We start from the raw sequence: 21,444 nt of genomic DNA, 5'->3' as shown, positions 1-21,444 counted from the left end.
TCAATGTCAAGCAGCACACAGGTTTGTTAGGGGCTGCAGCCGTCATTACGAGGGGAGCCTTGGCCGCGTCACTGGTACATATCTGGTCTCTCACAGTCTCCATGGACAGAGCACTACGGACGATTATGCCACTCAAGAATCCGCTCATTATAGACATACGTATATGAGAACAGTCCTTACGAAAATAACATTCACCCTTTATACGATACTTGTAGCTATGTGTGCCACCTAGTGTAAACCTTTAAAGACGGAAATTCTTCTGAATAATATATAAGAATTCAGTTCGTACCTCACAAGAAACACACTACTTCTCAGCTACAAAGCCCAACCGATTAATACTGTTTGGGGAAACAGTCGCTGTTTATTGTGAGAACCATACAGAACACACAGATACAGTTCCAAATAATATATAAGAATTCAGTCCGTACCTCACAGGAAACACATTACGTCTCCACAACAAAACCAAACTGGTTAATGCTGTTTGGGGAAACAGTTGCTGTTTACTGTGAGAGCCATACGGAACACACAGATACACTTCCAACTAATATATAAGAATTCAGTTCGTACCTCACAGGAAGCACAATAAGTCTTTGCTAGAAAGCCCAACCGGTTAATGCTGTTAAGGAATAATCATTCTTTATTGTGGGAACTATACGGGACGCATTGGGAGAGAGGGAGGGGGAATAGAGCGATTTTATACATTAAATCATGCGGTACATTTAGTGACAACTGGACATTAAATGGGTAACGTTTATAAAACGTGCAATTTGCTCACACAATGTACGCGTATTTACGTGTATCATATGATTCTCGCGGCAAACAGTAATAATTTCCCAAAGCAGCGTTAGGTTAATCGGTTAGTGTTTGCAGTGCAGACCCGGTGTGTTTTCTGCGAGGCATGAACTGAATTATAAATAATGTTCACATGAACTTCCCTCTTTGTGGACGTCCTGCTTAGCAACAATGCGTGACGTATAATTCAGATTATCAGCAAAGCAAAAGCGTTCACGTTAGTAATTCCTGTAATGTTTTATCTGCCGGTCTGCTCTCCAGATTTCAGTATGGAATAGGAAGGTCCTGCGACCGGCTACCACGACACGGGTTTTCTTAGTTTCCTTCCGTCTCCAAGCAAATGGTGGTTCTCAGTTGCTATTGCGTGCTTCTCATGCACCCCCCCCCCACTTAAATTCGCCGAAACCAAACATGTCTGTTGTAATGCAACAATATTGTCTTAACAAATTGCGCAGCCATTAATCGCCATTAATTCAGAAAATCAAAATCCCGCGCCTGTGTCAAGCCACTGCTTATAAGAATCCTAACGTCTTCACTCCACCACACTGCCCTTATCAGAAGGAGGAACGGGCGAAGCCTGGGAACCTTCTGACGACACGATGCTCTTTCTTGCCCCCGGAATAACTTGTCTCTCATTTCTCCCTGATTTTCCCTTTCCACTTTCATTCTCCCATACGTCTTCTTCTTCTTCTGTTGCTCCCACTTGGAGCATAGGGCATCCATTAAACACTTTGTTTCAATTCAGTTTCTTAATCTTAGAGACTCGGCAGGACTTCTTGGACGGGGGGATCAGCCCGTCGCAAGACCGCTACCTAATAGACATATAATAGACATAAACAGAAATCCATGCCTTCAGTGGGATTTGAACCCACGATTCCAGCGTTCGAACGAGCGAGATCGGCCCATATTTCTTCACGGCTTGAGTAGCATTGCGAGCGGAGACCCTGCGCGCGTAGTCTCCGTGAAGTGAGAAGTACGCTCAGACGGCAGTTAGCAATCCGCTATGTTCAGCTCAGACCCAGAAGTGCCCTGCTGCTCGGCTACTGCGTCACACGGCTTTCTGTCCGCCTCTCTCGTCTAGACCTGCAATACACGCCATCACAAACCGAGCGGGTTACCCTAGCGTAGTCTTTTTTAGTTTCTTGGAGTGGTGTGAGACTGAATCAACTTGTTACGTCGCCCACTAACTGGCCTATTGTACCAGCCCGGGTGATAGATGATGAGTGTGGAGCAGCAGATTGAATGAGAATTTGCAGGGGAAACTGAAGTACTATGAAGAAACTCGCCCCAGTGCCAATTTGTCCACCACAAATCTCATATGACTTGACCTGGGCTTGAACTCAGGCCGCCTGAGCTATGTCACTTTCCTTGACCTAGACCTAGCGGTAAATGCCCCAGCATATTTCAGTTTTCTGTTGGAATCTCGACCGGAACATTGGCTGTCTTGTTCGAGGTTTTCGAGGATTTTCTCAGTCCTTCCAGAAAAAATTCCAGGAAAGTAGCTCCTTCTTGATCTTGATCGTTTTGTTCTGGATCTTTCTGAACTGATAATTGAGTTGTCACCCCACCATTACACGCCGTATGACCTGGAGACAGAGAGCCCTGTTCGGTCGGCCTCATAATCTTCGCTGTACAGACCACGTGACGGGCTCGTCACACGGGTGGCCGACCCATCTGAAGGCCTCTATCTGCCTTTACAATTCAGCACAACAGAAGCTTCGTGAACAAAGGTCCATGCTCATACCCCGACAGAGGCAACTGTAACGATTCACACACTCACTTAACTGACATAGATCCATCTTGGTCGGACTCAGACTTGAGGTTGTCCCAGTGGTAAAGGTTGGTAATGCGTTTTGCTGATTTGTTTGTTTGCTTGTAGTTCATATGACGACTATACGAACAGAGATCTTACAATGACTCGATAATAACGAATTGAGAAAGGCATAGAAGGAAGTGGTCGAGGCTTAACTTCGGGTACTCTCCGTCATTTTGTCTGGATGGACTGAAGAAAAAGACGAAAATCATCAGGATAGCGTGTTTCCCAACCGAGATGCGAACTGGACCATCCTTGAACACAAATCAGAAGCCTTTCCGCTTGAAGTAACTCGCTCGGTAACGTGTATGTGGCTACACCAGTGTTTCACAAGAATATTCCACATCCATCATCAAGATAAAAATATAGGTCTATAACTTTTATATAGATATACATGTAGAGCAGGTTAGTGTAGCGGCAACGCTCTGGACTCCGTTCAAATCTCTACTGACCCACCGGCAATACTGAGTTTCTGGTGGGTTTCTTCAGTCATTCCAGCCATTGCCGGGGCGTGATTCGTCTATCGTCCCACCATATGACACTGTATGGTCTCGCTACTGACAGCATCATTAAATATCCATCGCAAGAAATCACTTCTCCCTCTGACAGACTTGAGAACACATCTGCCCTTAACGACTGCGAAATGTGCACTTGTGATGACGTCAGAATGGGCTCCCTCCACCCCTTGCTGTGGGCTCAGGTCGCATGGCTCCCGCGACAAAGATAACAGATGGCAATTAGATATGAATTGCAAGAAGTTCAGGGAAGAACTAATCGCCTGCTTTCCTTTGATACGACAGGGAGCGCATTTAAAAAAGGCGCATGCGGCATCTCTGCTGTTGTTTAGAATTGCCGAGTAGATGTCTCTCCCCTCACCTGAGGACGGAAACAGACCCAGTTTTCGAAATCTTGTGCTTTCTAGTTAATAGAATGCAGAACGATGGACAAAGTCCGAAAACCCGCTAATTCTGAGTGTTATACACCATCGTCAGAACCCTCTAGGATTTTATTCTATTCTTACGTACGAACCTTTGGGTTCCATTGTGTAACTGAGCCACTATTAGCGTCTCAGATAGAAATTATACTCCTTGCAGTTAGTGATGTATGAACAGGCCTGTGTTGACATCATATGTACTTCTTTAGAAGCCATTGCTCACTCAACAGGTTAAGAAATTCTCTGCCCTTTTTCCTTACCTTGCAGACGGAAATCCTGAGCGGTTTCCTATCCTGAGTCAGCTGAATCCAGTCGACAACCTCATATCCTATTACCTTAAGATAAATATTCCTTCTAGTAGTCTCTTAACTCAAGGGTTCCCAGCAGTAACTCAGCATGGATTTATCTCTCCCATGCATGCTACATGTCCCGCACGTCTCATCCTCTTCGTTAGGTCCCTGTATTAAGTAGGATGGTATTTTGTCCCGTTTCCTCCAGACTGCAGCCACTTCGTCCCTCTGAGGCCTAACCATACCCCTCAGTACCCTGATGCCGTACACCCGAAGTTAGAGACCTAGTTTCAAACACATACAAAACAACAGCCAAAGTTCAGCTGATTGCAGAACAGAAGTGCAGCCTTGAATCAGGTGCAGTAATTAACAATTTAAAGCATAGTGGCAAGCATGTATATCTACCTAACTCCATGGAGCTGGGTCCTTCTTAAGAAACCGCTAGTTGCTAATCTACTAAAAAGTTCCAAATATGTTATTGGAGCCCGAAAGTTCATTACTATTTTCACAAGAGCCCTACACTGTTCCCTATCCTGAGCCAGATGAATCCAGTCCATAACCCCCATCCTATTTCTCTAGAATCCATTTTAATATTATCCTCCAAAACTATGTGTACCAGATGCTTTAACACTCAAGAATACTTCATTCTGCCCAAAAAGCCTATTTATGTGTTCCGTATGGTTCTCACAATAAGCAGTCACTGTTTCCCCAAACAGCATTAACCGGTTGGGCTTTGTAGTGGATACGTAATGTGTTCCGAAAAAGCCTGGTTGTTGACTTGCGTAAAAGTTTCTTCTGTCATGTAACGTTTCCTTATAAATGAATCTGCAAGTATAACCGTGAGCAGCATATAGGAAGTCGCCTTAACGTGGACAGCCTTTCAGAAATGTTGTGTACGCTGCAGCTACAGGGTGATCCAATAAAAGTGCTACACAAATATTAACCTATGTAAAGAGATTAAGGTAAAATCGTCCCTATGCTTAGTGAGTGGACGTACAACTCCAGAAGTTCTTAAACTCGGGATGACAGGGAGAAGGATATTCAGCTTCACGACCCGGCGGCATTATCACCGGAAAGGAGAGTCCCGTACCCACTGGATATGAGTGTGGATGGTTTCAAGGTTCGGTCTGAGCGTTGTGGATAGCATGGAAATCATTGCCCCTGAAAAGAATCGAATTATGATTTATCTATTTACCAGACCGCAGCTTAGTCGCTATGCAAAATTTATTTTATGTTTCTCTCAATATATGATGTACGTAATTCCTCAGCATACAGTAAAATTCAGTGTTTTCTGTTATATTTCATGTAGATCTCCCTTTATAATCTACAGTAGCGTGTATATTAAAGCCGAAGTTGGGGTCTGATGCTGTAAGGGGGATTCCTCCTGAGGAGACACTGGTTAACATACAGACCCTCTGGAATCACATGATTTATGGCCAGCACCTATCTTATTGCTGGTGCCTGCTTTGTATATATATATACAGGGCTGTGAAAGGAGTGGAACTAAAATAATAAAAGTAAAAAATAAAAATAGAATGAAGACTTGACCATTTAAAAAACCAAGAGTTGCCGGTGTAGGTCGTTTTATGTATCTAAACTATACACATCTCTGCTTTTACTATTTTGTGGTATGGCTGATGATTGTGGCTGAAGGCGCATATTTCATATAACCTGCCAAGCAAACCACACGTAGCAACCTTCCATTGTAACTCGGCACTAAGACCGGTTGGTTCACTGCATTCCAGAACGTAACGAGAAGAAGAAAACTCTGTCATAAATTTATGTATCATGAACATTTAAAAGGAAATTTGCGGTGTTAAGGAGTAACAAAACTTTGAAGAATCAAGTTCATCTAAATAATTATGAGTCTAGTTCGTACCTCACAGGAAGCACATCACGTCTCCGCTACAGAGCCCATCCGGTTGATGCTGTTTGGGGAAACAGTCGCTGTTTATCGAGAGAACCATACGGAACATACAGATACACTCTAAATAACATATAAGGATTCAGTTCGTACCTCACAGGAAACATATTACGTCTCCGCTACAAAGCCCGACCGGTTAATGCTGTTTGGGGAAACAGCCGCTGTTTATTTTGAGAACCATAAGGAAAACACGAATACACTCCAAATAATATATAAGGATTCAGTTCGTACCTCACAGGAAATATATTACGTCTCCACTAGAAAGCCCAACCGATTAATGCTGTCTGGGGAAACAGCCGCTGTTTATTGTGAGAACCATAAGGAAAACACGAACACACTGTGTGGGCAGAATGTAAATTCTTGGATGATTCAGTTGGCGATACTTACATACAGTAACCATCGTGTCTTAAAGGGCTACTAAATTTATGTAGATGAACACACAGCATCACAACCAAACCTGAGGTGGGGGGGCAACCAAACATCTTGCCCGTTTCTTGATTTTTTGGTAAGAAATTAAAATTGAAAGAGAACTGGAAATATTCGAGATACTGTAAGTGTTAGAAAAATTGTTCTTCTATCCTGAACCCTGTAGGTAAAAGCGGCGACGTTCCTGTGTGGAACTAAGCAAACACAGCCGTGAAGGCGAAGGAGGGAAGTGGATGTATCGGTCCAGGAAATTCTCTTGGGTCATCAGCAAATTATCCTAAAAGATTTAAACGTCTAATTCTCAGGGTCAGTCTTGTCATGCTTGTAGACTGCTGGTGCCCTACGTCGTCACTTCCTTGTAAAGATAAACATTTACAAAAATATTTTGACATGTAGGCACATCGCCAAATAGCAGCTGTGCAAACAGACGACAGTACAACGGCCGTTTCTAGGGAAGAGCTATGTGGACACGTATATTCCCAGGCAACGAGAGAGTACCCAACAATGTAAGACACGTTTCCTGTGCGGTTGGCGCCCTGACTATGTAACGAGGACTAGTAGTTTGTCAATTGAAAGTTGCAGTTGTGAGAAGTAAGAAGGTGGTTGCTGAAACCGGGGACAATTCAAGAACCCAGAGGAAGGGGAACGTCCACGTTGAAGCCGCTACCAAGCAACGGCTAGCGAAGACTGAGAATACTTTTATATGTACTGTAGTTATAATGATCAATGGAGTGTGTAACTCAGGGAAATTGTCGTAGTTATTTGTTGTTTAATTCAGTAAGTGGACCTGTCGTCTGACAGATTACTGATGATGATGAAGTCCAGTAAATATGATTTCCAAATCAAACCCCGTTTTAGTCACACTGAAACACATGATAGTATTTACAAAACAGTGGCAATATAGCACAGGAACCGTCTGCTATAATGACAAGAAGTTGCGCCTACACAATGAATCGTTAACGACTGCAGCGCCAAAGTGACAACTGCAGGATGAGATACGTCGCTATCCGTTGGAATATTGAGTGGGGCACGCGGTAGCGTGGTTGGTTTAGGCACTATGCTACCAGCCGATTTCGTATGAGTTAATTGTGTTTTTCAATTGACCCAATTCTTCCAGCCGCACTATGGCCCAGGATTCGACTCAACCTCTTAACAGAAATGAGTACCAGGAATGTTCCTGGGGGTAAAGGAGGTCCGGTTCGTAAGGCTGATAACCTCACCGCTATCTGTGAGCCGATTGTCTAGAAAATGTGGGCGCCTCTACGTCTCACAACCCTATGGGCCTCCGCGGCCTGTTACAGGGATAAATTTACCTTTTACCGGGGGATATTCCTGCTTCGGTAAAGGTGTCCGGGGCGTTAAGCTGACTACTTATCTCCACCTATTGCCGAGCTTTGAGCTGCCTTGCACGTCGAGAGTGGGCTCTGTGCTCACGTCTCGTGACGTCGGGTCCCGTGACGCCGTGCTTCATGTCTTTTGGATGCGGTACCTTGCAGCCAGGTAGACAGCTTGTTACATGATAACATATATCATGCTTGTACCGTGAAGATGGATGCAGAAGGTTATTCCGAAATTTTTTCGTAGACTCTACACCTTCGACGCCCACTCTCCTACCTTGCCGATGATGCAGAAACTTCTTTTTTCGGTAACGTCTGCACGATTATACCAGACTACACGGCGGAACATCCCAGATGCCAGTAGGAATAACTTAATGGTGTTCTGCCTGTCAGAACGCAAGTCGCCAGGGCAGAAGCAGGCGGCCTCCAAGTATCGATTGTAACCGGTCTAACGAGATGGCAGCACCATACATGGCTGTCGGGTTGCGCAACGCACCCAGCTTAACACATTTTTCTTTTTGTTCTCCCTTCTCCAGGGATATGTCAGGACTGTTATTTTGACCAATAGAATACGAGAGGCGTGCCCACAGAAGTTTGGAGGTGGAGTCGGTAGTAAAAACCTGTGTTTACCCCCATTGGTGGAAACTGAATGGTATTGTAGGAAGCTGCACTACCGCCCTCCCGAACTGTACTGTTTGTATAGACCTCACCTGCGACATGACTTTCTGTCTGAAGAGCAGAGGGTACCAATTACGGGCTAACGTTTTCCAGTATGTCAGTAGCATGTCTCTCCCGTCATTAAACGCTGTTGTCTGCCCTCAAGTCAATCTCTTTACAACCCCCCGCGTTTATACACGCGACCCACTTTGATTGTCCCCTGGGTGCAGTATCATAAAGGGAAGTTTTAACCGGCTGTATCCTATATGGCACTTCTAATGATTAATTAAATGCAAGGATTCGGAAGGAAACGATGGTGACCTGATAAGACCTACTATCCCAGCCCACTTCTCAGCATGCGTCCGGATATGTCAGTCTCTGGGCCGGGATTTGAACACGGAACTTCCCGAACAGAAAGCAGCAATGCAGATCCTTCGAACCGAAAATTTGCGTGATCTGATCAACCGGGGTTCGATTCCCGGCAGGGATAACATTTTTTTTCTGTTTGCGCAGCATTCATTTGATGCCTTGATCTGTTTACCCTCGAATAATGACAACTCATCTCCACCTAGCGCCGAGGTCGAGGACAGTGGAGCTATACCTCCACTCCATACATTTTCATGGCTTGATACTTAATTAAGCAAATAAATAATGCACCTGTTGCTCTTTACCCTTTAGATAAATAAAAATGTCTGCCATACTTCGAGTTGCAGCTAGTTCCAAGCTAAATATATGGCGGCACATCACCCGTGACCACGGGTATCACAATATTCACATCTGATAAAACACAAGATGCCTAAATTTTCAATGTGAATTTTTAATGGATTACCTGGAGGGAAGATATAGCTCTGGAGGTTTACATAAGAAGATAATATTAAAACTGATATTTATAAACCTGAATCAACCTAACAACATCATGTAACATATATCTTCTGCCAATCGATAATGCCACAGGGCGTAGTTGAACAGGCAGTTCATGAAAACCTATATACTTAAAATATTAAAGTGATGACATTTTACTGAACTTTTCGACATTTAATTAATAAATGCTTTGTTATAGTGACATGCCGCATAAAAGCCAAAATATCGGATTCAGAGCGGTCGTCCATTACTAGACAACGGCTCGGTAGTCACTTTTCTACTACAATAAGGAAAGTGAATGCAACGTGTTCACGTGACAACGCGTACATAGGCAGACTTTTACCGCGGAAATGGAAACCGAAACTGTTGAATGGGGTGCCTACTACCCCAGCAGCCTAGCAGGGATAATGGAGGCCACTTCAGAAGCCAGAAGTGAAGTGGCTTGCTTTCGAGAGGCAGACATCGTTCAAGCTAGCAGACGTGGAAGGCCTTGTTTTGTATCCTAAAGTAATTTTAATCTGTTACAAGTCTCTGTCGTTCCCTGGTGAAATTGGCCAATAAATCGATTCATTTAATCCAAACCCCAGTAATTGCTTGCCGCGTTATCAGGACACGTGGCGCTCTTATGACGTCTCAGGTGTAGAAATATGGCAGAGATGCAAATAATTTTAGGCAACAAAGTTGGTAATCAGACTGTAAAAATGATTCCTCTTAATAATTGGTTTGCCACCCCTGAAGGTGGGCGAAATGCCGAAGCATATTTATCAATATAAGCATTTATTTACTCAGTAGCGTAGTCTGTTGAGGCACTATACTACAAGTCGGAAGGTCGTAGGGTTTTCAATTGACCTAATCCTTACAGCCGCCAGGATGACCTTGGGGTTGACTGAGCCTCTAACAGAAATGAGTACCAGGAATCTTCCTGGGGGTAAAGGTCGGTTGGCATGTAAGGTTAAAACCTCACCGCCATCTGTGAACCGATTGCATAAAGAAAATGAAATGTGGGAGCCTCAACATCCCACAACCCTATGGGCATCTACGGCCTGTTAGAGGGAAACATTTACTTTACTTTTTTACTTGCTGCATTGGAAGGTGCTTCTTAAGTCAATGCTTGGATAGTGACAGAGGGAATAGTGACTTGTACCAAGCCGGTATAAGGCCTATATCAGGCAACGACCGCTTCCTTTGCAATAAATCTCCAATTCATCATCATATTGTCCCTGTGCTTAATTTATTTAAGCACTATGCCATGAAAATGTACGTGTGAGTGGAGATACATCTCCACCATTCCTGAATTCGACACCGGATGGATGTGAGCGGTCAGCTTCACACCCTTGCTGATTTACCCCCGGAGAAAGAGACCCCGTTTCCCGTTGGAAAGGAGGCTTTTTGGGCCCTATATCTGGTCTGGACACCGTGGAGAAGAGAAAGAACTTGCACTGCCGGAAATCGAACCCGGGACAACCGTCAAACCTTGTATAAATTAATTAACATATGCCTGAGAATCATGTTACAGCAGGGCACTGTTTTAGCTGAGAGGTCAAAACAAATCTGATTTGAAAGCAGTCAAAACACAACAAAAGTCTTCTTTTGTTCTCCCCTTCCTAACTGCGACTGTGGCTGATTGCTTCATATGCAGATTCGGAAGTATGCGGGTAGCGTCGCTGTTCTCTTGATATCTTCACTTGTGGCGTCGGTTTTGTTTAGTTACATCGACGGGTGGCCTCGTTTTTTTAGTTATCTCAGCAGGTAGCGTAGCTTTTGATTAGTTTTCTCGACAAGTGGCGTCACTTCTGTTTAGTTATATCGACAATCGCAAGATTGATGTAACAGCGCATGTTCGAGTCACTTCTTCACCCGATGCGTGACCTACTTAGCGAGTTCAGCTCAGGTTGAGGGGAGAAACGCAAAGATTTTCATGTGAAGGGCCGTTAAAATTGATACATCAAAAATGAAACGTAAAATTACTTACAAATTTTCCATAAAAGCCTCCAATATCAAATTTAATATAGTCTAGTCCAGTGGTTCTGACCTGTTTCATCCTGCAAAAGGAACGACGATCAAAAACTTTAGTTCCTACCTCAGAGAAAACCCATTCTGTGACAATTACGAAGGACAACCACTTACAGCGGTTCAGGGGAACTCGTAGACTAAATACGCTGAGCAGGGCAAAATGCGGTGTTTTGCAGTGATGAACATGGTGGTACATATAGTTACCATTGTGCTTTAAGCAATTACAAGTTTACAGCTTACGTTTTCAGTTGGTCTTACTGCTTGTCTGCTCACTCAGACTGCATTAGTACACGCAGGGCCTATCGTCACTCTCGAATCGTTACAGCACAGACCCGCGATTTCCCGTTATTGGTTTTACTTAAGCAACACAGGATATAAATCATGTACTTTGGCATCTCAGTTGCGCATAATTAACTAATAATACAGTCCAGGGCTGCCCGACTTCAAACCGCTGTGAGGGCATGTTTTCCATCAGTACACGGATACAAGTATCTGCCCCGTAATGATCATATCCCCGAAGCACAGCGTCCATAAAGATGGAAATATTTTTAACGTACTTTATTTTGAAACAAGATTTTCTTGGAACAACCAATGGCGTNGGGTAAGAAACTATATCTCCGATTTTGAAGGTTCCCAGGCAGTGCCCGTTTGTCCTTCTGGTATAGGTAGAGCATATAATCGGATTCTTTTTACATATTTTTATAACGCTGGAAGGGGTGCATTATAATAACATTTTAGCTAATGTTTGGAAGGTTATATTAGGGCGAAATTTTGATGTTACCGTTGAGAGGGCTGCATGTCAGACATGCGGCGCTGGCCATCCCAACGTTAGCAAGAAAAAATTACTATAATGCACTCATTCCAGCGTCACAAAAATATATACGTAAAAAATGCAATTATATGCATAATTTACTTTCACTAAAATATATTTGATATGATACGGAAAGCACAGAAAACACCGTAGACAACAACTTTTTAATACAATGAGTCACGACGCCTGAAAGCCAGAATAGTGTGGCCAAAAGGGATCACTGTTGCTAGGCAACGGCTCGGTAAATACGCAACTATTAAGCACAACAATAGATATTAAGCCTAATCTTAATAGACTGCAGTTAAACTGTGTCACTTGACAGAGTGTAAGTTTTGCTTGACGTGTCTGTAAAATTAGAGCTTTCATAACCTTTCTCATTATATGGCGTGAGGCTTCGCTAAGTGGAAGGGCGCAAGCAACATTTCAGTACCTACAGAACAGCGTCTGGGGGTAGAGCGACACATGAATAATGAATTGGAAAGGATTTGGAAGGAACCGGTATGGCCTCATCCGTACATTATGTTGGAGGAATGGACGAAACCAAAAGAAACTTCTGTGTGGATAGCCATAATCCCGTCCGAAATGCGAGCCGACCATCGCCGAATATAACCGTCCCGGTAAATGTGGACAGTAACATGGTCGGTCTGCGCACGCGCACACCGCTCAAAGTAACATTCCCCTTAGCAGTGAACGGCATGAAATTGGTTTTGTGTATGATAATATGTAGAAAAAATAGTTACAGTTTTCATAAACTAATTCAACTGAACACACAGTTACACTTCGAAATAATATACAAGAATTCAGTCCGTACCTCACAGGAAACACATTACGCCTGTGCTACAAAGCTCAACCGGTTAATGCTGTTTGGTGAAACAGTCACTGTTTATTGTGAGAACCATACGGAACAAACAAATACACTTCCACATGATATACAAGAATTCTGTCCATGCCTCACAGGAAACACATTACATCTCCGCTGCAAAGCCCAACCGGTTAATGTTGTTTGGGGAAACAGTAGCTGTTTATTGTGAGAATAGTATGGAAGACACAAATACGGTGTGAGGGCAGAATGCAGGGTTCATTTATGCATAAGCAGGTGGTGCATATAGTGCTCTAAAGCCGTAAAGTAAGTTTTAAAAGATGGGTCATTACATTCTTTTCTTAAATTATTTTACGTGTTGGGTGTTATATGTGCCTAATACTGACCTTGTGTAGTACTGCGGACCACAGTTTGAATTACAGTGGTGTAGCGTTTTTCCGCTCTGTCAACCCGCTCCGTGTGTGTCAGTTGTGGCTCTCTGAAACTCGCAATGGCCTCCCGGGTGGGGCTGCTTCTGTCATGGTTGGGACGATTCTCATTAACGGGAACAGAACCTTCCCCACCTCACCGTAAAACCTAAATAATTGACATGATGACGGACAAAGCAAGGAAATAGTTTGGCCCTCTTGGTTTGTTCACCTGTCTCCCGGCAGTTAAGCCCCAGTGTGCCGGCTGAGTGGTGCACCCAAACTTCCCGAGTGAGTGTGGCCACAAGTTTGAAGCTGTGTTTGCAATCTTGAGCCAGGTAGGCGCATAATGATTCGACGTTTAGAGCAGTTAATATTGAAGTCAAATTACAATTTCACCTGTTGTTCCTTTACGGGTGCTAAGCCTGGTCTCTCATACCAGTTATTTGCGGCTTGCCGTTTCGTCTCTGTCAAAACTTGGTGTGATTAGTGAATACTGAACGGGAAAGTATGGACGCGGTAAGAGGAACTGAGTGAAACCATGGAGAATAGCCCGTGTCTCGGCCGATATTCGAACCGAGTACGTCTAGAACAAAAGAGTCTTTGCCGCTACACCAGTTCACTCGATGTCTCACTCCAAGGGCACAAGGCTAGATTGTGATATAGCGCAGGTTAGGATATCTTGAAACGTTTCTGCGTACATTTCAGTTTCCTTCTTCAAGATGAGTGTGTAACAGCTTCAACGTATTACGCGAATAAACTTCGGAAGCTGATCTTTTTTATTAGGAGAAGGTAAATGGGAAACTAGGTGTAAGAACACACTTCGGCGTTTTTGAGAACAGGGTGGTTAGAAGAAATTTTTACGACTGAGCTAGGACAGATAACAGTAGAAACCTGAAGGTAACCGGACGCAGGCCTGCTTCATGAGGAAGCATATTTCACATTTTTTACCTAATATTTTTAAGATGAGTATATCAGTTATGATGAAATATAAGATATATACGAGTATAGTTTACAAAATTCCGTTCCGAAAACTTGAGGGCATCAGACCGCTTTAGATATCCAGGCGTAGATCAGTAATTTCTCTGCAATTCAATTCATCGCGGAGAAACAGGCTATGATTGTGGGATGGGAATCAGATGGCTTAGGATAGCCTCTATGTGTTGACTGCTGTGAACAAGATAATGAAACTACGGTTTCTAGCAAAACTGGAAAATGTCTTAAAATCTTCAAGGAAATCGCTGTAGCAGGAAGTCTGTAGATAGAAAGAGGGCTATCGGCCCACCCTATGCAGTGTACTCACTAGGGGCAGTAGAAAAGGGTTTGTTCGACGAACACGACTTTGTGGCAAACCTGTTTCTGAGAGTCGTTGACATCATCAGGGATCTTAACTGTGTCATTAACATACTGCAACAGAGCTACACAGCGGTCACACTCCATCAGAAGATGTTTTACTCCTTAATCACATATAGATATTGCTTAAGTACAAATGTACTGCACCGCTTTAGTAGGAACACACTATTGCTTAAGTTCAAACATGTTGCATTACTTAATCACAAAAGTATTATATTCCTTAACCGCAATCATTTGATATCTCTTAAGCGCAAATATGTTTTATTGCTTAAATACAAACGTGTTATATTATTTAAGCACAAATATGTTGTAATGATTACTCACAAACATGTTGTTTAAACACAAATATGTTGAATTTCTTAAGCAAAATCACGTTATGTCGTTTAAACATAAACATGTTATATTGCTTTAGCACAAACATGGTGAATTTCTTAAGCAAAATCAATTTATGTCGTTTAAACAAACATGTTATATTGCTTAAGCACAAACATGGTGAATTTCTTAAGCAAAATCACTTTATGTCGTTTAAACGCAATCATGTTTTATTGCTTTAGCACGATCGTGTTGTATTTCTTAAGCAAAATCACTTTGTGTCGTTTAAACACAAACATGTTATATTGCTTTAGCACGATCGTGTTATATTGCTTAAGCATAAACATGGTGAATTTCTTAAGCAAAATCACTTTATTTCGTTTAAACACAATCATGTTTCATTGCTTAAGCACGATCGTGTTTTTTGCTTAAGCACAAACATGGTGAATTTCTTAAGCAAAATCACTTTATGTCTTTTAAACACAATCATGTTTTATTGCTTAAGCACACTCATGTTTGGGACATGATTACTTTCCTTCTCAGTATCATAGAGTGGAGTAGCCGAGCCTCAAAGAAGGGATAACACACACTTCGAAAAATTGAGGTTTATTCGTGTGAGTTAAGAAGGGGTTTGTAAGTGGGAATTGCAGTGACGAGGACAGCCCCACTTATGTATTCAGCCACGTAAGCCCTTGTAATCGCCAACTCGTGCTCGGCGCAAGCACTCATTTGGCTTTGGGCCGGGAGGGCTCAGTCGGTACAGTGTCTAGCTCAAGGGTTGGACGACTGAGGAATCTGGGTTCGATTCCCGACAAAGGCAATATATTTCTTTTTTACGATGTCCAGACCGGCTATGGGACCCAGCCAGCCTCCTATCAAGTGGGTGTGGGGGTAAAGTGGCCGGGGCGTGAAGCTGACTACTCACCTCCGTCTAGCGTCGAGGTAAGCAGTGGTGGAGCCACACCTCTACTCCCCCATGTCATGATCAGATGGCATTTAACTCCACATTGCCGAACAGATCCGTTAAGTAGTAACGCCCTACACAAGTCCTCGGTTCGGGTTTTGGCCAAGACACTGATTGCACTGACTGAGGGGTTTCGTGGTTTTCCTTAGTTCCTTCTGGCAAATGCCGGGTTGGTACGTTGTTAAGGTCATGATTGTTTCCTCCCAAACCCTTTACAGTTCATTATTTAATGACGTTAATATTTATGGCTGTATAGTCTAACTGCTGGAAGCCTCCCGAAGAAAATTTGTACTTATTTACAAACAAGAATGCTTATGTCCACGGGGTCAATGCAAATTCCTTCGCTTGTTGAATTCTCAGTTTACAGTAGAGGCTGGAGTGAACATAGACAGTTGGAGAAGAGACTTATCTGCCGAAATGCTTCCGAAGTGTTTTGGTACCTCTGGGTACTCTTCATGATGTGACAACGTATTTGTGCTCCTGCCCTTTCTAGAATTTCATTTAAGTATCCGCCTTTAGAATTCTTAAGGCATGAAATAACACAACTAAACAGAATTTGAGTTTCTTGTAACATTGTATTGAAAAAGGAACAACCCCCCCTCTCTCACCATTTATTTGGAAAATTCGAGAATGCTGATTTGTGTCCATTCGCTGAACCTGTTTCTGGCAACAAGTCTCTCGGTTTGTCGCATGGCTGCGTTTTGTTGTTGTTACTTCTCAACGCACCCCCCCCCCCCCCCCCNACTTCCCATCACTTTCAGCGCTGCGTTCACACTCACTTGTCTTCAAAATTACAGGCTCGGTTTACGAAACTGGTCAAGTAGACGGCGGGGAACATGTCGGCTTCCTTCTGACGTCTCCCTTTATATTCCTTTCTTTCCTGGGCTATTTTATGTTATCTGTATTGTGCCTTCTCGTCCTATCCTTTCTGGCATCTGCAGCGACCTCCCCGATCTCCCCACCTCAACCTACATCACAACCCTTACCGGATGTGAAGCTTAACATTCTGCGGCCGTAAGATTAAGGTCAGATTATATATTTTGTTCAAGTCTCCTTAAGCATGATTGGATTGTGGGTAGATCATGTGAGGTTCAGTGATCAAACCTCACAAATAACAAGTTCACTGTCGAAACTTAGGTTCATCGGTTTTGGTAAACAACGGGATATTTCATTTTCTGATTAGTGTTTCTCGCGGCTCTCCTCAGCACCTTGAGAACCTGATTGGATCAAGACTTCTTCCTTCCAGATCCTTTCGAATTCACTATTCGTGAATGATCCAAACATTCGACACTACGTATCCTGAGCTATTGACAGGGTCGTGAACCATATCACGAAAAAAATGCTGGTTACACTTCATTGGAGAAACAGAGAACCTGGTTACTCTGCTGGGCAAGAAATGCAAACAGTTGCAGAGAAGATACATATATCTAGGTATCTTTATCCATGCAGATCTCGGTCAGAGTATTTTAATTTGTTTCGATTCCTGCACATTTGAACGTTGAGACATGTATTTTTTCATTTTTGCAAACTTGAATGTGAGACTTGTTACAATTGTTTATACCTGCATGTTTGATTGTGATTATTAATTAATTTGTTTGATTTCTGCATATTTGATTGCGAGCCTTGTTGTATTTGTTTGATCCTTGCAGATTTGATTCCGACCATTGTTTTACTTGTTTGATCCCTGCGGATTTGATTGTGAGCCTTGCTGTATTTTTTATTCTTACAAATTTGATTGTGGTTCTTACTTAATTTGTTTGATTTCTGCAGAGTTGAGTGAGCCTTAACAGACTGTTTATCCATGCAGATTTGAGTATGTTTCCTACAGAATTTGTTCGATCCCTGCAGATATGATTGCAAGCCTTGTTTTATTTGTTGGTCCCTGCATAATTGATTGTGAGCTTTGCTGTATTTTTGATTCCTGCAGATTTGATTACGAGCCTTGTATTTGTTTGATCCCTGCAGATTTGACTGCGAGCCTTCTTTTATTTGTTTGATCCCTGAAGATTTGATTGCGAGCCTTGTTGTATTTTTTTATTCCTGCAGATTTGTTAGCCTCCCTTGTTTTTGTTTGATCCCTGCATTGATCCCTGCAGATTTGACTGCGAACCTGGTTGTATGATCCCTGCAGACTTTATTGTGAGCCGTGTTGTATTTGTTTGATTCCTGAAGATTTGAATTTTAGTCCTGTTGGATTTCTTTCATTCCTGGAGAGCCTTACTGGATTCCTTACATATGTGCAGATTTGAGTGGCTCCGTACTGGATTTCCCGTGCCGCTTCAGCCACCATATGGCTGGCTACCTCAAGTCGACGGCGCCACCCGTGCCATCTCACCACCAGTTCCACCCCCCTCACCACGGCGTGCAGGTCCCTGGACTGGCGGGGCCCTTCGGCTTGCCTCACGCGCTAGAGCCTGTCCATCCAGCCGTGGGGTTCCCGCAAGGTGAGTGGTGTCCTGTGACGGGCACTTAACGCCCTGAGTAGGAAGATACGGTCTCTTGGGTCTCAGTTTGCTAAGTTCGTAATGGTGTGACGACCATTATCACTACCTGATGAACACGCGTCCCGGAGCATATTACAGACACAGTATACAGAGTTATATCCACTTGTCGTGGCCGATGTTAACAAGAAACTTATTTAGATAGTTGGAAATTAACTGGTCCGAAAAGAATTGCTGTAGAGGTGCCAGGTTAGCTGTGATCCAGCCTAGAAGACATGCCTCTGGGTCTAGTCAGTTACAGAAGGGCAATTATTTCATGTTTGAATCCCTTATTTTTTTTAATTTATTGAGATATGACGCGAGATCTGTAAATGATGAAAGGAGAACCGAAATGGAGTATGGTTCAGCTATCGTAGACACAAGACCCTGCAGGTTCTAAACGGATCACCCTGTATAATGACGAGACGTGTAATGCAGCTCCAATACAGGCGAAACGGATCACTGTATAGTCACGAGAAGTATGATGCAGCTCCAAAACAGGCGAGACGGATATGCCCGTCAGTCTCGCTTCCCCCGTCGGCACTGCGGCAGCACGACAGAAGCCATAGCGGTACCACTGCGCCCGGGGTCACATGACACCGAGCGATGGCGTTTGTTGGCTTCTCCTTCCGCTGAGTAGAGCTGTGTGGGTAATCCAATAATCCAACACTTCCACAAGGCCGTCTGCAAGGACCCATCCCTTTCACTGTCTACCATAAAACATTTCTTTCGGCAAACACAACTCTGTTACCAATTAACCGGTTCATATAAAACTCTTACTTGGCCAGTGGTAAGCATATGTACCACCTCCTACAACATGTCCTAACAGATCGTTGTGTCGGTAACTTATGATCGGGAGGTGCTCGTTTCGAATCTCGGCTAGGACGCCGGCTAACGCGACTGATGATTTTCGTGCTTTTCCTCAGTCCCTGCATGGAAATGCCGGCAGAGTACTTCAATTAGGCCACGATAGTTTCCTTCCAAATCCTTTACAATTTATTAATCTTCATCTGTCATCCTATCATCTTGTCGAACGCTGTGTAGTCTGGCTGCAGATGCTGAAGTGGCAAATGGCAATTGTAGATCTGGACGGCGTCACGATGAAAATGGGATATGAACAAATGCTGAGGGAGGGAGGTGGAGTCGCTCTTACTTTCCGGCCTTGTCTCGTTACATGAGGCTCCATCAGAACCTCCCGAGAGGCTGCTTCTGTTGGGCAGTGTCGGAGCTGCACTCACAGAGATGCATTGCGTACATTTCTGGAGCTTTGTGTGTTATACATGACTTGCCATTCGCTTTGACACTTGTCTCTTGCTCGGATTTTTCTCCGACCTTGAAGATGTAGGCGACGTGTTTTCTTCCGAAGCGTCGGTTGACTTCCACTCATTATGTCCCCCAAACACAGAATTTGTGTGGTATAATTTGCTACCTTCTGGGACGTAACGTCGTAGAACTATAATACCGACGTTTCGAGGAATATATCGTGAGGTGGAAAGACTCGAATGCAAAATCTCAACGGCATTGCAGTTCCCAGCTCCTCTTTCTGTGTGTACGTAAGGGACCCTTGGGGTGGGGTGAGGCTAAGACCACTTGGTACGTCGGCAACTAACTGGCCTATTGTACCAGCTCCAGATGATAGATGAGTGTGGAGGAATCGGTGGAATGAGAATTGGCAGGGGAAATCGAAGCTTGCCCTAGTGCCATTTTGTCCACCATAAATCCCACATGACGTGACTTGGGACTGAACCCGGGCCTCCACTGTGGGAAGCCGGCGATTGGCCGTCTTAGCTATGCCACTGTCTATCCCAGAAAACAGTACCATTCATAAAGCAAAGCTGTCCATGTGCTTAATTAAGCACCATGCCATGAAGACGTATGGAGGGGTGAAGGAATGTCTCCACTATTCTTAACCTCAATATTAGATGTAAGTAAATGGACAGCTTCACGCCCCAGCCGTTTACTCCCGAGCAAACAGCCCCAGGTGCCCACTGGATAGGAGGCTGGGTGGGCGCCAGTGTCGTTCTGGACGCTGTGAAGAAGAGTAAAATATCTCGCTCTTGTCGGGAATCGAACCCCGGCCGTCCAGTCCGCAGTCTGTCACTATACTGACAGAGCTATCCCGGTTCCGAATGGTGGGTTATGAAAGAAGTAGAACAAAGCTGAAGCATTTGTCTGGAGGACCTGAGGTGAAACACGAAGAGTCTCAATCCGCACCGAGACTCCAACAAGTTATGATGAATACAAGTCAGATGCTTTACTGTTTGAGCCAGCCTGATCTGCGGTGCCGTGTAGTCTGGTTTAGGAAGAACGTCATGTATCTCCAACTTAGAGGCCGCGACATAGCTCAGGCGGTTAGTCGCTGGCTTCCCGGGTTCGAGCCCGGCTCTGTTCATCTGAGATTTGTGGTGGACAAAGTGGCTCTGGGGCAGGTTTCCTCAGAGTACTTCGTTTCCCTTGCCAATTCTCACTCCACCGACCGCCCCACACTCATCTATCATCCGGGGCTGGTACAATAGGCTAATAGTGGCCGACGTACCAAGTGGACTCGGTCTCACCCCACCCCAAGAAACAAGAAAAGAAATCGTCTGGTATCTAGCGCCGTGTAGTCAGATGAAAGTCAGCATATGTTTCGGAAGAACATACAGCCTCCATCTTCAGAATCGAAGAATAAGCGAAGCAAGAAAGCAGCGTGAAAACAAGTGACAAAGGGTCTTCGTAACTACCGCTGTGACTACCTGCAACTTTACTTTTACGTACGTGCAATATATCTTTCCGTTTGTGCTGAATCTCTAATTGGTTCCAGTGGCTCCAGAGCCGTTGTCGTCATCACGTCTTGCGCGGATTGGAGCAGTTGATTCTCAGCTCCATGCACTCTGCATTTCTACACAGTCAGTTCTTTTTGTTTGCTCTTCGTCCCTCCCCCTCCAACTTTTTCGTTACCCTTAGCAACGAACAATCAACATTCGCTTCAATAGCCTGAGTCTTCTCTAAGAGGATCAGGGATGTTATTAACTTCAAAGGGTTTCATTACATTTTGATAATGATGTGATTGTGCGTTTATATAGAAATCAAAGAGTGCCGTTTGTTGCATTTATTTTCCCTGTTAATGCTTGTCACGGAAATAATGCCTCTTATTGGTACTAACGTACATATTTAAAGAATTTATCTACTGAGAATATAAAAGAAGCGTTCAGTGCAGTGCAGCACCTTCACGCGTACATACATGCATGCTGCTTTCGCGATAAGAACA

General features: G+C 43.8%; 1 protein-coding gene across 1 annotated transcript in view; it reads left to right on the top strand.

The window, feature by feature from the left end:
* LOC111863506 (homeobox protein OTX1 B-like) overlaps positions 1-21,444 on the top strand; it is a 128,534-nt gene that overhangs the window by 59,232 nt on the left and 47,858 nt on the right. The window contains exon 2 of the mRNA XM_023849861.2: positions 17,958-18,158. Coding sequence (XP_023705629.1) covers positions 18,005-18,158 — 154 coding nt within the window. The 5' untranslated portion in view covers positions 17,958-18,004. The remainder of the gene's footprint in view (positions 1-17,957; positions 18,159-21,444) is intronic.

Source organism: Cryptotermes secundus, unplaced genomic scaffold (assembly GCF_002891405.2).
Source record: "Cryptotermes secundus unplaced genomic scaffold, Csec_1.0 scaffold63, whole genome shotgun sequence".
NCBI classification, from domain to species: Eukaryota; Metazoa; Arthropoda; class Insecta; order Blattodea; family Kalotermitidae; genus Cryptotermes; species Cryptotermes secundus.
Note: the sequence above shows the minus strand (reverse complement) of the source record. Positions and strands in the feature narration are given on the sequence as shown.